The sequence below is a fragment of the Brachyhypopomus gauderio genome, chromosome 3, assembly GCF_052324685.1.
Source record: "Brachyhypopomus gauderio isolate BG-103 chromosome 3, BGAUD_0.2, whole genome shotgun sequence".
NCBI lineage: Eukaryota > Metazoa > Chordata > Actinopteri > Gymnotiformes > Hypopomidae > Brachyhypopomus > Brachyhypopomus gauderio.
This window is the reverse complement of record NC_135213.1, coordinates 35,432,238-35,456,657: the sequence shown is the minus strand read 5'-3', so window position 1 is coordinate 35,456,657 and position 24,420 is coordinate 35,432,238. Positions and strand designations below refer to the sequence as shown.

General features: G+C 49.2%; 1 protein-coding gene across 3 annotated transcripts; it reads right to left on the bottom strand.

Moving 5' to 3' along the window:
- Positions 1-1,093: 1,093 nt before the first annotated feature.
- Positions 1,094-23,363, bottom strand: gnb1l (guanine nucleotide binding protein (G protein), beta polypeptide 1-like). 3 transcript variants are annotated; one of them, XM_076997916.1, is made up of 7 exons: positions 23,296-23,363; positions 18,630-18,801; positions 17,850-17,975; positions 16,262-16,424; positions 13,567-13,659; positions 8,669-8,878; positions 1,094-2,071 (listed from the first exon to the last, which is right to left on the bottom strand). In XM_076997916.1, exons 2-7 carry the CDS (start codon positions 18,758-18,760, stop codon positions 1,766-1,768), a joined length of 1,029 nt encoding a protein of 342 aa, XP_076854031.1. In that variant the 5' UTR covers positions 18,761-18,801; positions 23,296-23,363; the 3' UTR covers positions 1,094-1,765. The 3 variants fall into 3 exon arrangements, with proteins under 3 accessions (XP_076854031.1, XP_076854030.1, XP_076854032.1); XM_076997915.1 differs by having other exon boundaries at positions 23,032-23,316; XM_076997917.1 differs by lacking the exon at positions 23,296-23,363 and adding an exon at positions 18,925-18,948.
- Between the last annotated feature and the right edge of the window lie 1,057 nt (positions 23,364-24,420).

The following is a 24,420-nucleotide window of genomic DNA, read 5'->3' as shown; positions in this document are numbered from 1 at the left end:
GCTTGTGCATTCAAAGTGCGCGCGAGACGTAGGAAGCCGTGACCACGTGCAGGAGTCAGCGCCGGGGTCACGGACAAAGGCGCGAGGGGATGTCCACGGATGACGAGAACCGAGTTAATGAAGGCCGACGGTGAAATGAAGAGTTTTGTCTTCCTCCGACCGGCGACTCGGCCGATGTTATTTTTCCAAGAGGATGGCCTCCCGTCTCCCCTCGCGCTTCCGGTACAGTCTGATGGGATATTCCACGCCGCGCGCGCGTCCCACGAGGCACGTGCGTCATGGGGTAGAACGGCCGCGTGATGTTTTTTTTCCCGCCACCGCGTCGAGACGCTCGAGACTCTATTATTACCGTCCGCACTGACAAACGGATCGCCTTTCAAACGATCCTCGCCCTGGCAAAGAAATGACGGCTGATTTAATGAGAACATCGTGCGACACACACACACACACACACACACACACACACACACACACACACACACACACACACACACACACACACACACACACACACACACAATCTTAATTAGGTAAAGCTAAACCTGTTTCTAGAGTGGGAACAAATACAGTTTGCCTCACCAGAGTTTTTTAATAAATTAGGATTAATTAAATGACGTTAAACCGCCTCAATGAATCTTACTAACAAGCAAGCCTGCTACGCCAGTGATTAACCCCGTCTGATGATCTGATGAACGCTGGTCCAGTCCAGAGGGCAGCGTTTAAACTCACCAGTGGTTCTGGAAAAACAGCCGTGAATTACACGCTGCTACTCACGCACCACTTATAGCATAAATATCCAGCGAGATTCCCCTCGGGCCACGCAGACGGCACACGGAGGGCAACACCGTAGAGCTAACACCGCCTGTGTGTGTGTGTGTGTGTGTGTGTGTGTGTGTGTGTGTGTGTGTGTGTGTGTGTGTGTGTGTGTGTGTGTGTGACCCTGCTGGTTGAGATGAATGCAGATGCAGTTCGTTTGACCTTTTGAGCTCTACGCCCTGTGTGGAAACTGCTGTTGTGCGAGAAATACTTTGTTTTTCAGTTTGTGGATTTGTAGACAGAAGACTCTTGACAAACATGGGGGAACAAGCTGCTGTCATGGAGGATGGAGAGAGTGTTAATGTGAGGACACACGACGGGTGAGGAGGTGTTGTAGAACTGTACAGATGTTTCTGGGTGGGGGCAGAACAGGTGTACGGGAGTTCACATCAAAATGAACAGACCCAGCTATCTCCAACGGCAACTATTTCCAAACAACACCAACACTGTATTGTTGTTCAGCTATGTTTGCAATAATGTAGGGGAAAAAGGCAAGCCAATGAACCAGTATGAATATAACCCATTCTGGAGACTTCCCAACTGTGGCTCAAAAGGTACCACACAGTCCAACCTGTTGTCGTTTGGAGACAAATGTTTAGTTATGGTAATGTTCAGTGCGGTCATGGGGTCTCTCCTCCAGACATCACATTAACGTCAGATAGACAGGAAGAAACAGGGGCAGCCTTGTGGAAGTGTTATCTTCATAGAGGTATGGTCACCACTTTCATATCCACTTTACTCAAATCAGTACTAATAAGTATTCCTCCTACTGGTGAAACAGGGTACTGCACCATTTCCAACAAAATATGTCCCACACCTGCATATTCTCTGATGAACCCAAAATTTTCCTTTCCAAAAAATCTTTTGTAAGATATCAGTACTGGCAGACATCCGTCCACACGATGTGTACCTGTAACGTTTGTGAGTTTGAGTCCAGAGCCGTGGAGCTTTAGGGAGCAGGTGTGTCTGTCTCGGTCTGCACACCGACTCGGCTCTCGCTGTAAATGGACCAGAGGCTGATGAGCTGGTCTCTGGATCCTGCCGCCATCAGCCTCCGTGACGGCTGCGGGTGGTCCGAGAAGGTCACGCACTGCACCTGGTCCCTGTGGTAGCGCAGGACGGCGAGAGGCTTCAGGGTCTTCCAGCCGAACACACGCACGCTGCCGTCCCACGATGCCGCAGACACGATCCTACTGTCATCTCGGATACACAGCTGAGACACTCCAGGGTTGGTCAGCGTCACCGGTGCCTGGATCTGTGGAGGAGGACGGATAAGGCGCAAGGTTAACCGAGCTTGTTCCTCCGAGCTGCTCGTCTCCTGGTCACAGGGTATGGTGGCCATCTTGGATCAGCAAGCATGAATTTGCATCGAGTTAGGATTTTTTCTGGCCCAGAAACCCCCTCACACGGCAGGTAAAGCTGTAAATTAATTTAGGTTTTGTTTTCACGCAAACTGGAGATGAATCATGATCTGGAGTGCCCACCAAGGAGCTCGGGACATCCATCTTGGACAACGAGAAGAAATTGCTGTTTAAATTTTGCGACCCGTAAACCATCCCTGCACGCAGAGACAAACGAGCTTGTTATTTAATGATTCGAGTTACTGTAAATTCACATCCATAAAGAGAACAAAGGAGAGTCGTGGCAGTCTCCCGCCGTTCCTGAAGCATCGGCCCACGTGTTGACGTACTCCCAAACGAGCAGGCCGCTGGCTGTTGAACCTGGCAGGGGAGATTCGCACACACGTCCAGGGGATCAATCATCAGTCATAAACCATTCAGGAGGGAAGGGGAGGGGGGGGGGGGGCACGAAGGAAACGTTACTCACACGACTGTTTGGGTTGGAGCTCAGAGGTTCAGGGCTTGGCAAAGCTATCTCTGTCACTTACACAGAGAGAGAGAGAGAGAGAGAGAGAGAGAGCGAGAAGATAGGAACAGAGAAAAAGACAGAGGGGTAGAGGAGGAGAGGAAGAGAGAGTGAGCATGTAGAGTCAGAGTTAGAGGCCCTTCTCTTGTAATCCTAGTTTGCAGGGTCCTGCGCTGCTTCAAGTATCTTGGAGTTACTTTTGTTATTTGAGTTACTTCAAGTATCTTGGAGTTACTTTTGCCTTGAAATCCGCAAATCAAGGGACGTAATAAATACTGGGCTGCAGCAACCGGCTGCTACAAATTACTGCTCCTGCGGATCCCTGTGATCTACGGTGGCTCAGAGAGCACATAAATCTCAGTAATGGTTAACAATGTGACATATAGTAAAGTATTACTGGGAGATCATTATCTCACTTTCACTGGTGGAGGATATGGAGCTTTGTACTACCAGGAGGGCTTCAGGCCACAGGCTTTGTGCACACGTGTGTGTGTGTGTGTGTGTGTGCGCGTGTGTGTGTGTGTGTGTGTAGAAATTAAAGAGTCTTTATCTACACAGAATCTGTCTGTGTAAATATGTCTAAGTGCAGGTATGTGTATTAGCATGAATTACATATGAATTGTGTGCAAGTAAGTGTAGATACCTTCAGGTTCTGTTTTTGAATGCAAGTACAGGTATATACTATGTGGATGTGGGCGCACACATGTGTATGTGTGTGTGTGTACATGTGAATATGTGTGTGCCTGGACGTGTGTGCGCGTGTGTTTTCATCTCCACAGGAGGCATCTGGTCCTCTATGCTGAAATCAAACAGGACAGCGTAAAATTGACTTCATAAGCGTTGTCCAGAGAGACGGATGACTCCGGAGCGAAGGGAGACAGTGAAGAATGTGTCAGCGTGCTCCTTCTCCTGCTTGGAAAATCAGAGCCATTCCGGGCTGCATGTGGAGGATATAAAGCAGTTTGGTATTCCCAAGCTGAACGGAGAGAGGAATGACCTGGAAAAGGCATCCTGTAAGAGTACGCTACACAACAACCTTAACAGAAAGATAACACAGCTCAGAGTGAGAGAAGAAACACAGCTTAGAGTCAGAGAAGTAACACAGCTCAGACTCAGAGAAGTAACACAGCTCAGAGTCAGAGAAGAAACACAGCTCAGAGTCAGAGAAGAAACACAGCTCAGAGTCAGAGAAGAAACACAGCTCAGAGTCAGAGAAGTAACACAGCTCAGAGTCAGAGAAGAAACACAGCTCAGAGTCAGAGAAGAAACACAGCTCAGAATCAGAGAAGAAACACAGCTTAGAGTTAGAAGTAACAAAGCTCAGAGTCACTGGCTCAGAACTACAGTAATTTTAAAGTGAACCTGTATGAGAAAGTACAGGTGTGTTTGATGGTCGTAGCTGTTCATACAATCTAATTCATAAAGGAAACCAAAGAAACTGGAGCTTCCGTGTTGGGCTGGGGGGGGGGATCAAGTCTTGCTGGCTTTCTCTCACAGAGACCCTGAGGTGGAGCGTCTGTGGGACAGCCAGGAGGAGAGAGGAGATGAATCGCTCGGATCTGAAGCTCGGAGAGCCGTCCCGAGCAGCACCCATCTGGACTCGATTACGGCGCTGATAATGACGGGTTAATGTGTCTGTATGTGTTTGTTTTGCTTCCTGTAGTATGTGTCAGAGAAACAGATCCAGTTAATTAAGAGAGCATACCAAGATGAACCAACGAAAGAGCTGCGAAGAAAATAAATTTGATTAAAAAAGTGAAAAATGTCAAAGTCGTGCTGCTCAAGTAATCTCACACGCGCTAGTCTCCGTTCAGCTTCTGTGAAGCTGTGATAGTGAGAAGAACCGTGAGCGCACGGTGGTTTGAAGTTCACCCGTCTCTTCCAACAGGACCTTCCTGCATGGAGCACTGTGGAGTCATTAGCTACGCTTCTGTCATTAATAAAAGCCGTTAGTCGTGTCCCGGGAGACGCGGACGACTGTGAACCCTCCCACACTGGATCTCCACACGGCTGGTCCCACTGGAACAGACATCATTCATACTGCTGCTCCAGGACGCCTTGCTTCCTGAGCCAAACACACACACACACACACACACACACACACACACACACACACATGCGCATACACACACACGCAACCATGCACGCAATCACAAATGCACATGCATGCAAGCAAACACACACACACAAACACACAGTATATGTGTACAAGCACAGCCCCATTGCACACCTACACAGACACATGCACACACTTATACACGTGTACACACATGTATACACACACACACACACGTGTACATACAAACATACACACATGTGTACACACACACACACACACACACACACACACACACACACACACCAAACCCCCAAACAGTCCTGTCTGGTCCCGCCCTCCCATCCACAGCAGACCTTCGTGCCGTTTCCCAGGGATACGCTACGTGAGGGCCAATAAAAACGCTCGTCTCCATTCATCTCGGCACAGGTGCGACAACGCGGCGATCAAAAACAGCCGTCACCAATGGCAACAGTGGAGATGCGCCCCCCCCCCCCCCCCCCCCCCCCCCCCAGCACTGGCATCACACCCCAACGACTCATCACTCAGCCAGACGCAGCCGGCTGGCCCGCTCGCCCGGTAACCACACACACACACACACACCACACGCAACTCACACACTCAACACTGTGATTAAAACCTCCCACCACCTGGACCAACAAAATGCACGCAAACGCAAAGGTATGCAGACACACACACACGAATGCACCCACACACAGATACACAGATACATACACACACAGAGAGATACACACACACCCATTAAACTAAGATCACATCAAGCTGCTGAGTAAATGGATCTTCTTCACTAAACCAGGAAACATTCTATACTGACACACACTGAAATATTCCTGAGACAGAGACAGGGAGAGACACACACTGAAATATTCCTGAGACAGAGACAGGGAGAGACACACACTGAAATATTCCTGAGACAGAGACAGGGAGACACACAGAATGAGGAGACATATATGAATCATCTCACTGAAGAACAGGACATCTCTGTCCCTGTATTCTATGATGTCAATTCTCACATTCACAGATCTTCTCATAGGACTGACACGATGACAATTCATGAGTGCTCACATCTAAACCCTCTGGACAACCTGCAGGATTACCTGTAACAACCAGGAATCTGACAGAGGGAGAGTTTAACACAAGAGAGCTGCTAGTGAGTCTCTCACACACACACACACACGCACGCACCCTCCCATTCACACACGCACAACAGCAGAGTGATATGCGAGTACAATCACTCTTAGTCAGCCGTGTACCACACATGAGAGTGGAGGTCCAGCAGCTACAGAAGTCTGGGGAATGTGGTCCGTGCGGGGGGGAGGGGGGCGGGGTCTCCTCCCGTTATCTGCCTCTGATAAGAGCTGCTTCCAGTCCATCACCTGCACCCGGACCTGACAGCACACGCCCCCACGCTGGCTTCCATCAAACGCACTTTTATGCAGAGAAGCCGATGCACTCACAGCCGAGAGGCTCACCAGAAACAGACTCCCGATTACCTGCTAGAAACATGGCGGATAAATGGGGTTTGTCTTTAAATGAAAAAGACGTTTTTCCCCCAAATACATATTTTTGGCAAAATTCGTAGGGTCTTGAAATTATGCTAGCTGTGTGTGTCTATGTGAGAGAGAGAGAGACAGAGAGAGAGAGAGAGAGAGAGAGGGAGACAAAAAGAGAGAGAGAAAGAAATACTTGCTTTTAAAAACATTAAGGAAAAAAAGCCACAGACTTTGGTGGGGCAGAACACAGCAGTCATATTACTTTATCATCTCGAACACACCACCACTGCAGTGAAGTGTAATGTTGTCCAGGAACTGTGCCATCATCTCTGTTGATACGCTTTGACAAAGAACAGCACGTGTGTAATCTCTACTCCTCTCCCGGGGTTTCTCCACGGCTCCTCGCTTGTGGCCAGTGATATGTTGCTGATTCTCAAATCATTATTTCTCTCTTGGGTCCCGGCGTAGATAATGTGAAGACCAGTGAGTGTGCTCGCCGTACGGTCCAAGTGCAGTCTGCAGGAACATCACACCTCTCCCTCTGAGACACAGGAGCTCAGCTAACAGGCAAAACAGTAACCAGCCATTTTATTATTACAAATCGTTGATATGTTAAAATGCTGATTCACAGGCTGAATTCACATGGTTCCCAACCGGTTTAACACTTTTCCTGTTGCGTAAAGGCCATGATGAATCTACGCACGCATGCGGTAGTGTGGAAGGGTATTTATAGGGCCTAAGGGAACACACATCACACCCCAAAATCACACCAACATCACACCTCAACTCCACCAACATCGCTTTAAACGATTTAAAGGAGATTCATGACGGAGTGTGCTGGGAGAAGATACAGGAGTTCACAGTTCTCCGAATGTGCAGGAGAAGATACAGGAGTTCACAGTTCTCCGAATGTGCAGGAGAAGATACAGGAGTTCACAGTTCTCCAAATGTGCAGGAGAAGATACAGGAGTTCACAGTTCTCCAAATGTGCAGGCTACATGCAGCTCTCATTGGGAAGAGAATATGTTTGAATTTTGGGACAGGAGTTAAACAAAAAATTTTATTTGAGAAGTAACTTATACTGATATTCTGAACTCATTAAAATTAAATGAAAATGAAATCCTTATAACTATATGTCTATACTCACTACTTTTTGTTAATTTAATTATTGGCAATAACTATTTTATAAGAATAACAAAACAATAACTTTAGCATGCTCAGCAACAGTAGCATGAGGAGATCCCTGGAGCCCAGACACACCTCAAAAGAGATTCTGGCCCTGTGTGTGTGTGCGTGCGTGCGTGCGTGCGTGCGTGCGTGTGTGCGTGTGTGTGTGTGTGTGCGTGTGTGTGTCCACCCAACCTCGCCTGCCCCAGCTGGTCATCAGCAGAGCTGCATGATCAGTGTGGTCTCTCCTATTGCCCCTCCCATCCTGCTATAGCCCCTCCCATCCTGCTGTAGCCCCTCCCATCCTGCTGTAGCTCCTACTGCCACCTCCCACCGAGAACTACTGTTCCTTTTATTGCAGATGTGTTTTTTGTTTGGTTAGCAGCCTGTGAGAGTTTGATGTTTTTATTACCTCTCACGGGCCGTACATCAGCGGCAGAGAGAGAGAGAGAGAGAGAGAGAGAGAGAGAGAGAGAGAGCAAATGAACGAGAGGGAGAGGTAGGCCACCCAGCTGATACCCCGTCGCTACACATCACACAGAAACAGTGCTAAGGGAAGAGCTCACAGCAGCTGTCTGGACGTCACACTGCGCTGCACTTGAGGGTAATTTAAAAGCCCCTACTGACTCCTTTCCACAGTTGCCTCTCCCGCCCCTCCAAGAACCGCCGTTTAAATCAAACCCTGTTCCCCTCAGTATGACCAAAAGTAAACCGAGCAGGCCGTTCAGCTCCTATTTTGAGAGATACTGAATAAATGCTTTCACAGTATTACCGCCCAGGCCTTTTTTTTTTTTTTTTTTGCTCGCTAGAAATAATACAAGAGGGTTTGTGAATATTTGTAATCCGTCCATTCAAGTGTAGAAGACGTTGGAAAGAGCAACAACGGTCTCCTCAGCGCAGGAGCACAGATCAGTCTGGGCAGTTTAAAAACAGATTCTTCGGCTTTGCTGTGAAATATAGGATCTTGAACTCCCAAAATAAGCGTCGAGAAGCCCAGCTAATGAGCCGTTAACCTTCAGATGCGCTGCGCGTTACGCAAGATGAAATCCGTCTGTAGCGTGAAGGGTGTTTGTGGTGATGTAACCTGGTAAAGCAGACTGAGGAGAGCGTTTCTGATCAGGAGAGCAATCGGCTGGGGCAGAGCCCAGTAACATCACAGGAGGTCGGCCTGTTACGACCTCCGCATTCACCTCGACATGATCCGAGATTTCTCCAGCGTATCAGTGTGTGTGTGTGTGCGTGTGATTACCTGAAGGTTCTGTTGGCTGTCAAGTATCCAGGACTGCAGGGCCGAATCTGAGGACCCCGAGATGCCTTTTCGTCTTCCTGCGTCAAAGTCCAGACACATAACAGGCTCAGGGTGGGCCTTCAGGCAGCTGAGCGGACGCTTAAGAGACACGTCCCAAAGCACGAGGGAGCCGTCTTCATACCCAGCAATCAGCAAAGGACCCGAGTCTGTCTGCAGGACACAGTATCAGTACTGAATAACTCCAGTGAAAGAGGGTATATCAGCATTATAGTACAGACTGTAGCTATACTACAGTATAGGGTAGTTATACCAGGGTAACACATTAGTATTAGATTGGATAGTTGTAATGAGGGTCTACATCAGGAGGGTGTATGTGTAATTGGGGTGAATATAATGACAGTAGTGAGATGTGGGTGAGGCTAATCTGGCTGACACACGTCAGTAGAGAAGCAGCGTTTATCACCTGTGCTGTTAAAGCTCTGATCACATGACCCCCCCCCCCCCCCCCCCCACCACCACCACCACCCAGACCGAACACACAAGCTTATATGCATACCAACATTCTCCCACACACACACACACATGCAGATGAAAAGATATGTATACACAACATACAGAAAAGGGCACGTGCATTCCAAGGTGTAGACGTACACACTCGAGCTTAACTAGCCCGTATAAATATATCTTACCAAGTAAACGCATGGTCGTGATGTCAGAACAGCTACGTGCCGTCGTTTGCGTGATTTAAAACCTTTGTCTGCCATGCAGAGCTTCGCTGATGCAATTACTGACCCTTTGGACACACGGTCCTCCAGACCACACAGCAGAACAAACGTGTGGAGGGTCATTTTTCCCTCAGCATCAGTGCTTCAGAATTCAGGGTGGAGATACTGTGTACGGAGGGTATAAATAAACGTTTGTGTTTCTAAAAAACAACAAAAATGTTTAATGAAATGGTTTAAAGATGTTCCGTTCCTCAGTTTGAGTGTGTAGTTCTTTAACCTGTTTCTCATTCCTGCAATGATGCATTTGACAATGCACAGAACATTAGATTCCATCAGAAGCCCCTCCCCTAAAATCCAGAACAATGAATTCCATCAGAAGCCCCTCCCCTAAAATCCAGAACACTGGATTCCATCAGAAACTCCTCCCTCCATTAATACAAAGTTGATTGCAAAAAAGTGGATCCTGACCAAGCCTGCTTCGGATATGTAAATTCATAGTAGTACTACATGCTTAATTTATTGTTTTTTTTTTATGTCTTTACTCATATTTCAAATACCGGACATGCTTCAGTGATGATTCCTAACCCAAATTATTGAGAAACCTGGGCCTGCACGCAGTCAGTGTGACAGAATTAAACCTTGCATGTAATGTCTGAGACATTCTCACATAAATTATAATCTGCACTTTAATGTATGTAACAGCAAAAGGTTTAAGACAGACATACATACATACACACACACACACACACACACACACACACACACACACACACACACACACCCGTTCTCCTACACGATCACATCCCCCCCCCCCCCCCCCGCCCCCCCCCCCCCCGCCCCCCCCCCTCTCCACACAGCCCCTCTGCAGATAGCCTCTGTGACCTCAGGCCGGGCCGGTCTGTAGTGTTGCTGGGAGGAGACAGGCGTGTTATCGGAGACACAGAGGACGCCCCAGACACAGAGGACGCCCCGCCCCTCTGCTGCAGGATGGCCACGTGTAGCAGGTCCCCATAAATCAGCAGGGTGGATAAAAACGCAGAGAGAGAGAAGGCAGATAAAAGCACACGGGCCGTGACTTCTGTCTGCTAGTCAGATTTACAGCACACACACGATCACACACACACAGCTCCATTCAAATGGGCACAAACGTAAAGATATACGCGCGCATGCGCACACACACACACACACACACACACACACACACTGCACCACCTCTCCTGCCTCCCAAGAACAGATAATTAATCCGCTAACAAGTGACAATTATGAGCCCCACCCCACTGCATATGCAAATTCTCATCTTAATAAAATGAACATAATGAAATATCACTCGCTCCTACCAGAGACGGCACAGCGGGACTTTTCCAGCATGTGCTGTGCTACGACTGCTCTGCACCCTCCATAGTTTCCTCAAGTGCGCTGGCTTACAGCAGGCCCAGGGCGATCTACAAATCACGCGTATTTAGGCAGCAGTAGTGTAGCCGCCATTAGCCAAGCTGGCAATGAAAAATACCCTCCATATGTGCAAGGACCAGAACGTGGAGATTCATTTCTGCCTTTCTCTCTCTCTTTTCCCGTCTCTCTCTCTCTCTCTCTCTCTCTCTCTCTCTCTCTCTCTCTCTCTCTCTGAAAGGTCATTTTCTCATTCGCTCAGGAACGGTCCATTTCTTTTCTTTCTTTTTTCCCCCTCTATGGTTAAACAAATTATAGACAGAATCACGAATTCCATATAAACATATCCCTAGCAGGCCGCGTTACGACGACACAAAAACCCAAACAAGTGGAAATCAAGCCGCGAGCCTCACAGACAGTTGTTAAGTGCTTACGTCTGTTGGCCTTTGGCACAGGCTCTTCAGCTAAGTGTAGGAGCACCCTGATTGATGATGTCACAGGGCAGAGGTCACGAAACCCTGGGTAGACACCTAATTCATTATATCCTCCATGGCCAGGACTGCTGGAGAGCTCTCGAGTGGGATTACGGCAGGAGCTGGAGGCAAAGATTCATCATCCCAACAGCTGTTTCAGGGCCCTTCTCTGGAGAAGGAGCAGTGGGGGGAAGGGAGGGAAGGAGAAGGCAGGAGAGATGGAGAAAAGAGGAGAGAAAGAGGGAAAGGGGGAGGGGAGGAGCAGAGAGGAGAGCAGAGTCAAAGAACGTCCATGTGTGCCACACAGGAGTGTTGGGAGCTGAGCAGATATGAGATCCGAGGAAGACAGTAGTGAAGACGGTGGGGGAGGTGTTCCACTGGATGAGCTCAAGTTGAGCGGCAAACCGCTGATCTGAGGACAGCCTCCGTGGCGTGGGAGGGTGGAGAGGCAGAGCAGCAGACAGTCAGCAGGCCAGCAAGGCTGAGTCATGGTGGATGGAGCTGGTTGGAGGTACAAGGATGAGGAGAAGACGCGCTACACAGAGAGTTAATGATGAGGGACGCAAGGTGAAAGGGGAATCGTGATGGTTTTATGGTGAGTATCTCAGGAGCTGATCTGGCACCTGCCCCAGTGGAGACTGAGACATGGTTCCCCCGCTGAGACACTGGTTCCCCCGCTGAGACACTGGTTCCCCCGCTGAGACACTGGTTCCCCCGCTGAGACACTGGTTCCTCCGCTGAGACACTGGTTCCTCCGCTGAGACACTGGTTCCTCCGCTGAGACACTGGTTCCTCCGCTGAGACACTGGTTCCTCCGCTGAGACACTGGTTCCTCCGCTGAGACACTGGTTCCTCCGCTGAGACACTGGTTCCTCCGCTGAGACACTGGTTCCCCTACTGAGACACTGGTTCCTCCGCTGAGACACTGGTTCCCCCGCTGAGACACTGGTTCCCCTGCTGAGACACTGGTTCCCCCGCTGAGACACTGGTTCCCCCGCTGAGACACTGGTTCCCCCGCTGAGACACTGGTTCCTCCGCTGAGACACTGGTTCCCCTGCTGAGACACTGGTTCCCCTGCTGAGACACTGGTTCCTCTGCTGAGACACTGGTTCCTCTTCGTGGTGTCTCAGTGAGAATCTCCCCTTTGCCACAATCGCCCTCAGCTTGCTCTGTGTCTGGGGTTCATATAGCTGCTACTGTTTGAATATAAATATAAATAAATACAACACAATCTCTAATTTTCGTTATTTTAGGACAGATTGAGTAGTCCAAGGAGGGAATGAGAGTTCCGGAGTGTCAGAGGTGGGCCACGCCTCCGAAACCGATCCGTTAAACGACCAGGGCCGTGATGTCATGGTTTCACAAGGCAATAAGATGAGATGGATATCAGTACAGAATCACTTCCTCCTCACAGACACCTGTCTGTCTTCTGATTCCCCAAGTCTGCACGCTAACACACACACACACACACACACACACACACACACACACACACACACACACACCCCAGCATCTCAGAGGCCACGCCCTCGTAGGGCAGCGCAGGTCCCCCTTCAGCCAATCAGAGAGCAGCAGTGCAACATGATGCCAAATATCATCCAATCCCTGTATTGCCCAAAGAGATGAAAAAAAAATGCCGCCAAGCACAGCACAGCCAGTGTGAGTGTGGGGGTCTCCCTGCAGGGGGCGCTAGCGTGCCCAGACTATAGGGGCCTGCACGGAGCAGGACCTGTTTTTGATCTCCAAACATCTACCCAGCATTACTGCCACCGCCTCCGGCGAGCAGCTCCTGGAGTCAGAAACACACGGGCGAGTCAACAAAACGGCAGCCATTATTACCCAAGCAGCTGTTAATGTTGCTGCTATTGGCTGAAGCACCAAGCTGCCCCCAGCCAACCACAAGCCCCGTCACGGAGTCTGACCAGCGCTGCCCGCCCACGGCAGCAGGGACAACCTGCCAAGTGACCCTGAGGTCTCCAGCAGGACAGGCAAAGCTATAAATGTACAAAAAGACATCAACTAAGCAGAAAAATAATTACAGGTCTGATTAGCAGGGAGGCGCACACACACACACACACGCACACACACACGCAAACACAGGCAAGAGGGAAAAGTTTGGTACAAAGTCAAGAGTTGATATACGGGTGAGACACATGGGTGAGTGTGCTGACATTGGGGGGGTTGGGGGGGGGTCAGTTTAGCTCATCACAATAGCATAATATCACAGTTTTGTCTTCATAGTAAGGATGTAATGTGAGCCCGACTGGAAGCGTTCTGAAGTTAAACGCCACTCTGATCCAGGTGATCTTACCTGCCACATCTTCACACACATGAGCATGCCCCGTTTGGACTCTGGGACCAAGGAGCACAGGCAGGTCCGGCTGTGAAGGTCCATCACCCTCACCTGCAGGACGAGGAGTCCAGAGTCAAGATTCACAGTCACGCATCGGACACGCACAAGATCCGTGTCCCGCGTCTGCGCACGCGAGCTCGCTCACAGCCGAGACGCTAGCGTACGCTCCCCAGCAGACAAGGCTCTTCCCGTGAGAGCTCGCCAACGCTCAAATTAGCACCTTTGGTTTACAAAACAAACACTTTTGTAGCGTTTGCTATTATTTTGGGTTATAGAGTAGTGGAAACATGCTAAATGTTTCAGCCCATAAAACACTTTAAGCCTGTAATGACTTCTAATGGGGGGGCTAATTTGGAAGTACGTTGGGGGGGGTGTGACGTATCTGTTGGCACTCGCTCGGTTGCCGTGGCATCGCCGGGGCAGCAGCTGCAGGTGGAGCCGTGTGCCAGGTGACACACCTGTGTGTGTTCGGGTGCTGCGTCGGCCCGCCGTGCCGGTGTGAGTGGGAACAGGTGTGTGATCCACCCCCCACACCCCCACACCCCCCCCCCACCCCCCGCTTCTCTGCGTCATGTCAAGACTTGACTTGGCTTTACTCAAAACAGACGAGAAACACACCATGGCTCAGATGTTCAGGGATGATCCTACTTCCTGTAAGGCCATGTAACAACACTCCGTAGTCTAGCAGCCATAAGCTAATGCAATAAACCCTCAATTCAGCGTTTAGATACCACCATCATTACTGTGTGTGTGTCTACACAGACAAAGAGGCCTCAACCCCCACCCAACACACACACACACACACACACACACACACACACACACACACACACACACCTTTGTGACTGTGACAATAATCAGTAGTGTACCATAGAGAACCCTCAACTCATCGTTTACAGTAGGTCTAAACACAACCATGACTCCTTCCTAGACATACAGGCCTAACACACACACACACACACTCTTCACACTTTAACCGGCACAGCGTCTGATTAGAATCACAAACCATAATGACACCAGTGACCAGAGGCTCCCGGCTAGCGCTTGGGGTTCTGAACTGATTGCGAGGGCAGCCGTGATGACCGAGATCCATCCTCGTTAAGAGCCTAATTAAACAGTTACAAGCGATTCATGTTTTAACACAGAACCACATCTGGAGGCTGGATCTGCCTCTCTCCTCTAAACAGAGAGAGTTAATAGCAAATACTACTGCCTCAGGTGAGAGAAAGAGAGAGGAGGAAGCAGACAGAGAGAGAGAGAGAGAGAGAACCTCCTCTGTGATAGAGTGTTCTTTCTTCAGTACACAGACTGATGTAAGCTCTGAGAGTTCTGACACCACGTCCCCCTGGCAGTGTGCTGACCCTCACCACACTCCCTCCACCCCCCCCCCTCTCTCTCTCTCTCCACATTCCTCCGATCTCTTTCCTTCACTGTTTTTCTTTCTTCCTCTCTCTCTCTCTCTGTGTCTCTGAGTGGTCTCACTGATACTGTTTCAGCATCAATGTTGTCAAAATAAGTGAAGAAACGGTATAAACAGTACGGCTCAAGTCTTTAACATAAACAGTAGTTATGAACAGTAGTTATGATAATAAATAACTTACTATACAGAAGCATCGATAGCTAAAATTGTTACACACTGTTTACACTTGTGTAGCCATGACGATAATACAGGATGAAATATAGATTGGAATATTGCAAGCAGACAGACGTGCAAGTCATGCTTACTGATGACAGACTGACCAATGTCTGTACATCAATGCAAGAACAAGACTCAGACACAACAGGAGCAAGCTGTCTGGGGCGTGCTATGGCCCATCATGCCGTGCAGCATTTTTGCGTCTGGACTGAATACATGTACATGGACTCATCTGCCTGCTGTTACTTTGTGTGTAGGAATAGTTCCACGGAACAACTAGAACAACTAATAGTTCCACGGAACAACTAGAACAACTAATAGTTCCACGGAACAACTAGAACAACTAATAGTTCCACGGAACAACTAGAACAACTAATAGTTCCACGGAACAACTAGAACAGAGGCGAGCTTTCTAAGAACAGTTCCACGGAACAACTAGAACAGAGGCGAGCTTTCTAAGAACAGTTCCACGGAACAACTAGAACAGAGGCGAGCTTTCTAAGAACAGTTCCACGGAACTCTGCTGTTAGCCTAGAACAGATGCTGCTGTTCTATGTGTAGAAAGTGCACACTTGGTTATAATGTCATTGGATGGTCTTGTGTACTCTTAAGTATGTTCATATTAATGCACAAGAACAATGCAGTACACGAGTGCATACGATTGTGCTCACTACAGGTCGACACTCAAGAGTTTAGCGCATATATATATAACATTTACATTTACGGCATTTGGCAGACGTCCTTATCCAGAGCGACATACATTTTTATCTCATTTTTATACAAGTGAGCAATTGAGGGTTAAGGGCCTTGTTCAGGGGCACCTCAGTCATGGCCTCAGGTCTGGGAATCGAACCCACGACCCTCCAGTCACAAGACCAGTTCCCTAACCACCAGTCCATTACATCCCATAACATGGTATATTACATGGAGGAGAACAGATTTTCTAAGATCAAAACCCTGCCCCTTTTGTGGCATTAGTCCCTCCCACTTTAGGAAGTGTTTCACCCCCCCACTCACCTCCTCCATGGTCTCTCCTGGAAGTGACAGCAGTGTTGTGCCTGTGTTGGTCTCCAGCTGAGAGCACTGACAGAACCCAACACTGCCCGTGTGCAGAGTGTGTGTTACAGTACTGCGTGCCTCACACAAGTCCCACACACACACTCGCATATCCCGACCCTGACTGAACACACACACACACACACACACACACACACACACACACACACACACCAAACACTCATGTTCACCATAAACTTCCTCTTCCTTAATCAGTCCGATAAACACGATGATCAATTACCAGTAATATTAACAAAAAATGAACAAAATGTTACAGAAACACACAGATGTGCCAGATGTCATGGGACAGAAGCAGGTGATGTCGGCCATCTCTGGTACTGGGCCCAAAACTACTGGTACCATCAGACCAAAACTACTGGTACCATCAGACCAAATCTACTGGTACCATCAGACCAAAACTACTGGTACCATCAGACCAAAACTACTGGTACCATGACTCATCAGAGTCATTCAGGTCTGCACCCAAGCCCCATGGAAGCAAAAAGAACACTGTACAGACATGTGTGCAGGACATGTTGGGGTTGTGTGTGTGCAGGGCATGTTGGGGTTGTGTGTGTGCAGGGCATGTTGGGGTTGTGTGCGCGTGCGGGGCATTGTTGGCGTTGTGCGCGTGCGGGGCATTGTTGGCGTTGTGCGTGCGGGGCATTGTTGGCGTTGTGCGTACGGGGCATTGTTGGCGTTGTGCGTACGGGGCATTGTTGGCGTTGTGCGTGCGGGGCATTGTTGGCGTTGTGCGTGCGGGACATGTTGGCGTTATGCGTGCGGGACATGTTGGCGTTATGCGTGCGGGACATGTTGGCGTTATGCGTGCGGGACATGTTGGGGTTGTGTGCGTGCGGGACATGTTGGGGTTGTGTGCGTGCGGGACATGTTGGGGTTGTGTGCGTGCGGGACATTTTGGGGTTGTGTGCGTGCGGGACATTTTGGGGTTGTGTGCGTGCGGGACATGTTGGGGTTGTGTGCGTGCGGGACATGTTGGGGTTGTGTGCGTGCGGGACATGTTGGGGTTGTGTGCGTGCGGGACATGTTGGGGTTGTGTGCGTGCGGGACATGTTGGCGTTATGTGCGTGCGGGACATGTTGGCGTTATGTGTGTGCGGGACATGTTGGCGTTATGTGTGTGCGGGACATGTTGGCGTTATGTGTGCGGGACATGTTGGCGTTATGTGTGCGGGACATGTTGGCGTTATGTGTGCGGGACATGTTGGCGTTATGTGTGCGGGACATGTTGGCGTTATGTGTGCGGGACATGTTGGCGTTATGTGTGCGGGACATGTTGGCGTTATGTGTGCGGGACATGTTGGCGTTGTGTGTGCCGGACGGGTGCCGGCGGTCTCAATCATTAATCATATGTGGGCAGACACTGAGCTGTCGCCAAGGTAACTGCCCTTCATAATCAGTTTACACAGTGCTGTCCCATGACTTTTGCCACACCAGTGTATATGGAGGCATCAAGAGTTCAACGGTGAAATAATATTGTTACGGTCATGATTTGGCAGAAGCGGGTACGGGAGGAGGTCCTGCCCCACCTGAGGAGGGCTCCACTGGAGGGAAGGGTGCTAACCCAGATGACCGAGGATCCACCATGGCCGTCCAGAACTCGCTCGGCCCGCCGCGTGTTCAGATTCCACACGCGGATGGAACCGTTCCCCAACCTGCAGCACACGTGACACCAAGATGTCAGCAGGACCTCATCTACGTTGTGATTTACATGAAAAAATGCTAATGCTAATAAAAATATTCCATTAATATTATATTAAAAAAATTACAGACATCATATGACCTGGTCTGTAAATATCAAGTCTGGGTTAAAGCACTGACTTAATATGCTGTTTTAATGTGCTGTGTTTTAATATGCTAACCAATGGTAAACCCATCTCAATATGTTCAAGAGTTTAATTGTCATATACACAGAAAACTTTAAATTCTTTCTTTGCTAATTCTCCTCAAACATACAAGCTATCAAGCCAAAGTCTACATATATGGATTAAATCTATAAAAGAGATTAAACTAGAGCTGTAATGAAAATGGGGTTAGTAAAAGTGTACTGTGCATTACTGCAAGCAATCTGACAGCAGAATTAGAGGCAGTCATAGTACACTTATGTGAACTATGTTACAAGAGAATCTTTATGTGCATGTCACTGTTATTTTTATCCCAGTCAGGGATGGTTTGATTTCAAAAAAGGACACTGGATTAACACCTACTGAGTTTACAAACGTCGTAAACGTGCACCGTAAAAGTTAATTCAGCAGTTACCAAGTTAGCCAAGAGAATTACAGGCAGTTGAGTGATTGACAGGCGCTCACCCTGAGTACAGTAACGGAAGTCCCGCCCCGCTGCAGCGGAAGTGGAGCGCGTTGACGGGCGCTGCCGCCCCCCTAAGAGTAAACACGGGGTCTGGAGGGGGCGGGGCCGTGCCTGGAGGGGGAGGGGCCATGCCTGGAGGGGGAGGAGCCGACCACGTCAGCGCCAGCCAGCCTAAATAAACCCCCAAAACATCACAGTGACAATTAGACAGTGTACAACCTGCTCAACCCTCCACCCAAATAAACACACCAGACTAATGCTCGAGTTACGGGTCGCCCGGTCTGATTTACGGACCCAGCTGACCCGTGGACTTGCGTCTCGGCACCGGCGGGCTCGGTTCTCCGTCCCCCGGGTGTCTCCGCCACAGATTAACTTCTATTAACGCGTCTCCGAGTCCTTACATTCGTCTTCATCTGCGCTTGCACAAACAAACGAGCGCTTTCGCTTTTTTTTTTAAATCGTCCATTTCCTCCGCCGTCTTCCTCTACTGGACTAAACTGTATTGTGATTGTTCATCATTTAAGATGTTTTAAACACAGTCTCGGTTCTAGCGGCTCGCCGAACCTACACGTACAAATAAAGCCCACAGGTATTTGAGAAGGGGCGCGCGCGCGGGTTGGTTTTTCCTTTTCCTTCTACATGATAACAGGTCTTACTCAATAAGTCATGAATCACGCCGGGAGACAGTTTAATGACTGTAAACAGGCCGAGACTCTTGCCTCGCGGACGTTTTCTGTCTCCCACCGGTTCGTTTTGTTACGATTTCTAGGAGCGCGTGAGCGGGTGAGCACGTGAGCGCGCGTGCGCGCGGTGCAGGGTGACTGCGCCCCAAACGCAGGCGGAAACCGTGCGTCAATGTCAAATCATGCTTTAGACAACAGACACATCTCTCCCTGCAACTTTTCAAGACGACTTCTAAAAACGAACAGCTTACCAAAGCCAACTTACAACACACACACACACACACACACACACACACACACACACACACGGGAAAATGGGACAAAATAGCAACAGGACACTATCTTTCTTTCAGTGGCGCCCAATATATCAGAGAAGCAGAGATTTTAGATATGAATCAGTGAAGTTAATGAAGATTCCTCTCGCAAAGTCTTATTTTTCGATCACCCTTGGCCCGGTCCTGAAACAGGAGCCGCTGGTATTTCAGAAGGGTTCATTTCGGAAGGTTAGTGGTTAAATTGTGCGTGTTAACCCGCCAAGCGGAACCTGGTCTCTGCCCTACCTTCGTAATTAAGAGCCGATACCTCCCGCCTCCTGTAGCCTCTTATACTCAAACTTGCTTACAATGGGGACAGTCACCAGACACCCGACACTGCCACTGTAGCTGTCGCCCAAAAAAAAAGAAACAAACCCCCCCCCCCCCCCACCCCAAAAAAAAACAGGTCAAGACCGCAGGGAGGTGGTGGGGGGGGGGTGCATGTGAGATTAGAAGCCATGACTATCAGCCTTCTAGTCATGCTGCACAGGAGCCAGACAGAGTCTACTGGGGATGAAATTAAATCCCCTTCACAAAGGCAGGCTATAGGTTAACTGTCTTTAACACCATCATGCACTGTACGGGCCAGAGGCCCCGCCTTGTGCTAAGAAGTGCCCGTTCTCCTGTTTTCTTAGGCCGTGCCACACTTGTGTGAAGTGCCACTGACTTTTTGCATCAGGAAAAAAAAGAGGAAAAATGGGTTGGTAACATGGCAGAGGTGTGTGTGTGTGTGTCTATGTGTCATGATCTCTTTAGGAGTTGGAATGTCCAGATCCACCCACTGACCAGTGACCAGATTCCCCAGGGGACAGATTCCCCAGTGACCAGATTTCCCAGGGGACAGATTCCCCAGTGGACAGATTCCCCAGTGGACAGATTCCCCAGTGGACAGATTCCCCAGTGACCAGATTCCCCAGTGACCAGATTCCCCAGTGACCAGATTCCCCAGTGACCAGATTCCCCAGTGACCAGATTCCCCAGTGACCAGATTCCCCAGTGGACAGATTCCCCAGTGGACAGATTCCTCTGCATCAGCACATGATTCAACATCAGCTTCTCTCATTAAGCATCAGCAAGCCCAATTCATTTTCAATACACCCGATTCAGCTTCAGTACATTAATTCTGTATACCAAAGGCAGCAGTAGGTGAAGAGTAAGTAGGACATCACTGGATTACAGCCAGGATGGTGCACAACTCCACCCCCAACAGCACCACCATCCAACCAGGAGGGATAATGAAAGGACCAAACAGATAAACTACAGGCCCGTGCCAAGCCGTCACTCACGGTCCATCTGCAAAACCCTCCAACCATTCGCCAAAAAGGTCACTACACACGATGGGGACAAACCCAACACACCATAGGGCGGTTAAAAGCACAAACACACACACACCCACTATATAGCAGCTTGGCCGTACACACTGATTACCGTGATCACACACCAGATATAAGTAAACATACACACACAACGAAGCCATGCCAGTGTCACAATTGGGGGGGAAATATATTAAAGTGCACTGGACACATGAACTTATACACATATAATCTGACACAATGCATAATTCATCAATAGATCAACTAAAAACATCAGTAATGTGCACGTTTGCCCAAAGAACTGATGCTTGGTGTTCCCACAGGACGGAGCCAGATTAATACACTTCCACTGTTCCTCTCGCCAGCACGTCTGATGGCAGGATAGAGGCACGGCAGAGAGTAAGAGAGAGAATGAGAAGAAAGAGAGATTGAGGTTTTCTCCTCTCTCTGTAACAGATAAGACAGCTCCAGTAACCTGACTCTAAGGCTGTGGATAAAGACAGTTTGTCTCCTCTTGGGTCTTCTGTCAACACCTGCTGGGTAATTAGGCCCTAATTATGAGAGAGTTCCCTTCTCCTGCATGTTATTAAATAAGGAGGGCCGCACTGGCCAGCCAGGTATCTCTCAACGCCCAGCAAGGGGCAGGCGACCTTCAGATCAAACACAGCCACTATCTGCAGCCCAGCTCTGAACCTTATAGCGGATCTGAGGGGGAAGTTCTGGGAGGGGAGGGGAGGGGGGGGGTCATTTTAACATGGGCTTCAAAGATCACGCTGGGGCTGCCCACATTCCTGCCCCTGCCGGTCAGAGTCGGGATGGGAGGGAAACGAGGGGGCGGGGCCATACCTGAGCGTGTCCCGCTGCCGTGTGCTGTCATTCATAAATAAGCCGCCCAGATCCCGGAGATTAAGGGAAACATCCCATAATGAACCTCCCGCCGTCTGGGTGGAGGAGAGGAGCCAAGCGCCCCTCACGTACCGTTAGCACCATGCCACACGTGTGAAAGGTGGAGGAAAAGGTGGAGGAGCGCCATCATTTCAACACCCAGCCAAAAAATAAAGGGGTTCCTGTGAGTGATTAATCCGCCAGCATCATAAAACTGCATGCAAATAAAAGAGGTCACGGCTGAGGGAGATCTGTAATTCCTGGAGCAGCGTTCTGTTACTGTGGCCCGTCCTCCCCTGACTAATGAGATCATACCACAACTCGCAAGCATTCTTTCATTCTTCTCTTTATCGAAACACTCTTATCTTGTTTTTCCTCTCTCCTGCTCCCTCTGTCCACCTCCCTGGTTGGCGCTGGCGCTCTCTCGCTCTCTGGGAGGGAGGGAGTACCGAGGGGGCCTCTACTCCCCCCTCCACCCTCCCCCGTTTACAACAACCTCTCAAAACTAAATTTCCTCAGAAGAGGAAACAAACAACCTGTATGGAGCCACAGGTCCATTATAAAGTCCAGTTAAACAAACAAACCAGGAAGCGAGGTCTTCACACACCCTATGTTGTAAGGCCACACACCAGTAAGAGGGGAAGGGGGGGGGGGAACAGGGGCAGTATCTGGACTGGAAAAACAGCTCTGGGGCAGATAGAGTCCTAAGCCTGTCACAAGTGCCCCGACACCCCCGTCACTCTGAGCAACAGAATAGGGAAGAGGCTGCATTGTTCTTGCCAATGGCGTGAAGGCAGTGCCAAACCAGGCCGAGATAAGGACCGAGCAGAGGCTCGCTCTGTGAGTGACCGTGTGTGTGTGTGTGTGTGTGTGCGCGTGTAGGGGGAGTGTTGATTGAGCACTTTGTCACTGCCTGCTGATTTAAGGGGTCTTAGTGCCAATTGGTGACAAAGAGAGCCACAGGTAGTGTGGTCTTATCTGTTAGCATTGTCACCCAGTTCCTTCCCCAGGTGTGTTCAGGGTTTGAAGAGGAGCAGACTGATGAGGACGGATGATTGTCCACAAAGCTCACCGCTCTGTCACACACACACACACACACACACACACACACACACACACACACACACACAGCACTGATACAATCGCTTTACACACTACACAGACACTAGGCATACACAGAAAGATAAATGGTGAGTGCTGACTGACCTTTGGATATCATTTAGAGATTGACCCTAGCCGTTTATTAAACATGTACAGCCACGCGGGCGGCGCACACACACACCACACACGTCACGGTACGAGCGAACACCTCCAACAGGGACCGGCCACCGAACAAAACACAACCCGTCCGCGTCCAAACGGAGAATGAAAGTCACAGCAGCTGTCTTAACCAAGCGAGGACGCCCGTAACCAAAACCACTTCATTAAACGAGCATTAAACGCGAGTTGGGAGGTTTGCACACACTCTACCTGAACAGAGTTCTCGTGTGTGGATGTAAATATGCGACACTGAACTTGAAAAGCCCCCTAACAGTGGAGAGGTGTCCTCGCCATTGCCTGTTTTTTTCATGGCGTCTCGCTGTGCCTGTCGGCGCTGGACAGCGGCTTTCTGTTATTATTATTTTTTATCATTTTTTAAAGAATTTTAATCTTTATGACAATAATGGTCAAATATAAAACAAAATGATTACATTATATATTACATTGAAAAGACTCAAATTATAGAAAGTGCTCGATGTGCAAAAATCCGAAGCACTAAAACGTTCACACCGGTAACATTGAGGTTACTTTACGTTTAAAACACGTCGGGTACATGAATAATTCTAACTGGCATTCAGATGTCGTTTCTATCTTAAACTTCGTCTTCACTGAAAGCAACAAGTTTAGAGATGAACCTAGAGACCCCTGAGCATGAGAGAAAATAAGCAGCCCCATCATAAACAGATGAGTCTCTTATCCATTCTCTTTCTTCATCTCTTTCGGTCTGAAAGAGAGAGAGAGAGCGAGAGAGAGAGAGAGGGGGGGGGGGGGTCTTAATCCTCAGCACACACAGTAGCCTTTCATAGCTACAGCCAGAGAGAGAAACCATTATTTGTCCATTCCTATCATGGACAAAGTTTCAGGCTCAACCGGGTCTGGGCGAAAAAGATTAAATGAAACCAGAGTGTTTTAAACCGCTTTGGAGGCCACTGGATTAACTCTGTTCATGGCTGCACACACTCTCTCACTCCACCCAAATTCGCAGGTGTGGGTGGAGGGGATGGTGTATTTTAAAACTATATATTATTGAAAAAGTCACTCACAAGCTCAAAGGCACACAGGCCAAGCATCCAGATGCCGTTTGGGCTTGGGAGAACGTTCAGAACACTGGCTGTCAATGTCTGCATACAGTGTCTGTCTCATACATCTGATATACACAGTAAAGTCCCCGCAGGTCAAAAGGACAGTGGGAGGTAGGAGACCTATCCAAATGGCCATGGTCTTGCCTTGATGAAATGACCTGGTCCCACAGGTGTGTGATGGGATACTGGCTTCAACCTGGGTCAATTAGAGCAGATGGATCGGAGTCAGGGTGGTGATCTGGCCGAGGGGGGT

Excerpts from the sequence above, each read along its gene's own strand:
- gnb1l (XM_076997915.1), bottom strand. Across the intron at positions 17,976-18,629 it reads CTTCCGTTACTGTACTCAGG|GTTGGGGAACGGTTCCATCC; the intron begins GTGAGCGCCTGT and ends CGTGTGCTGCAG. Across the intron at positions 2,072-8,668 it reads ACAGCCAACAGAACCTTCAG|ATCCAGGCACCGGTGACGCT; the intron begins GTAATCACACGC and ends CCTCCTCCACAG.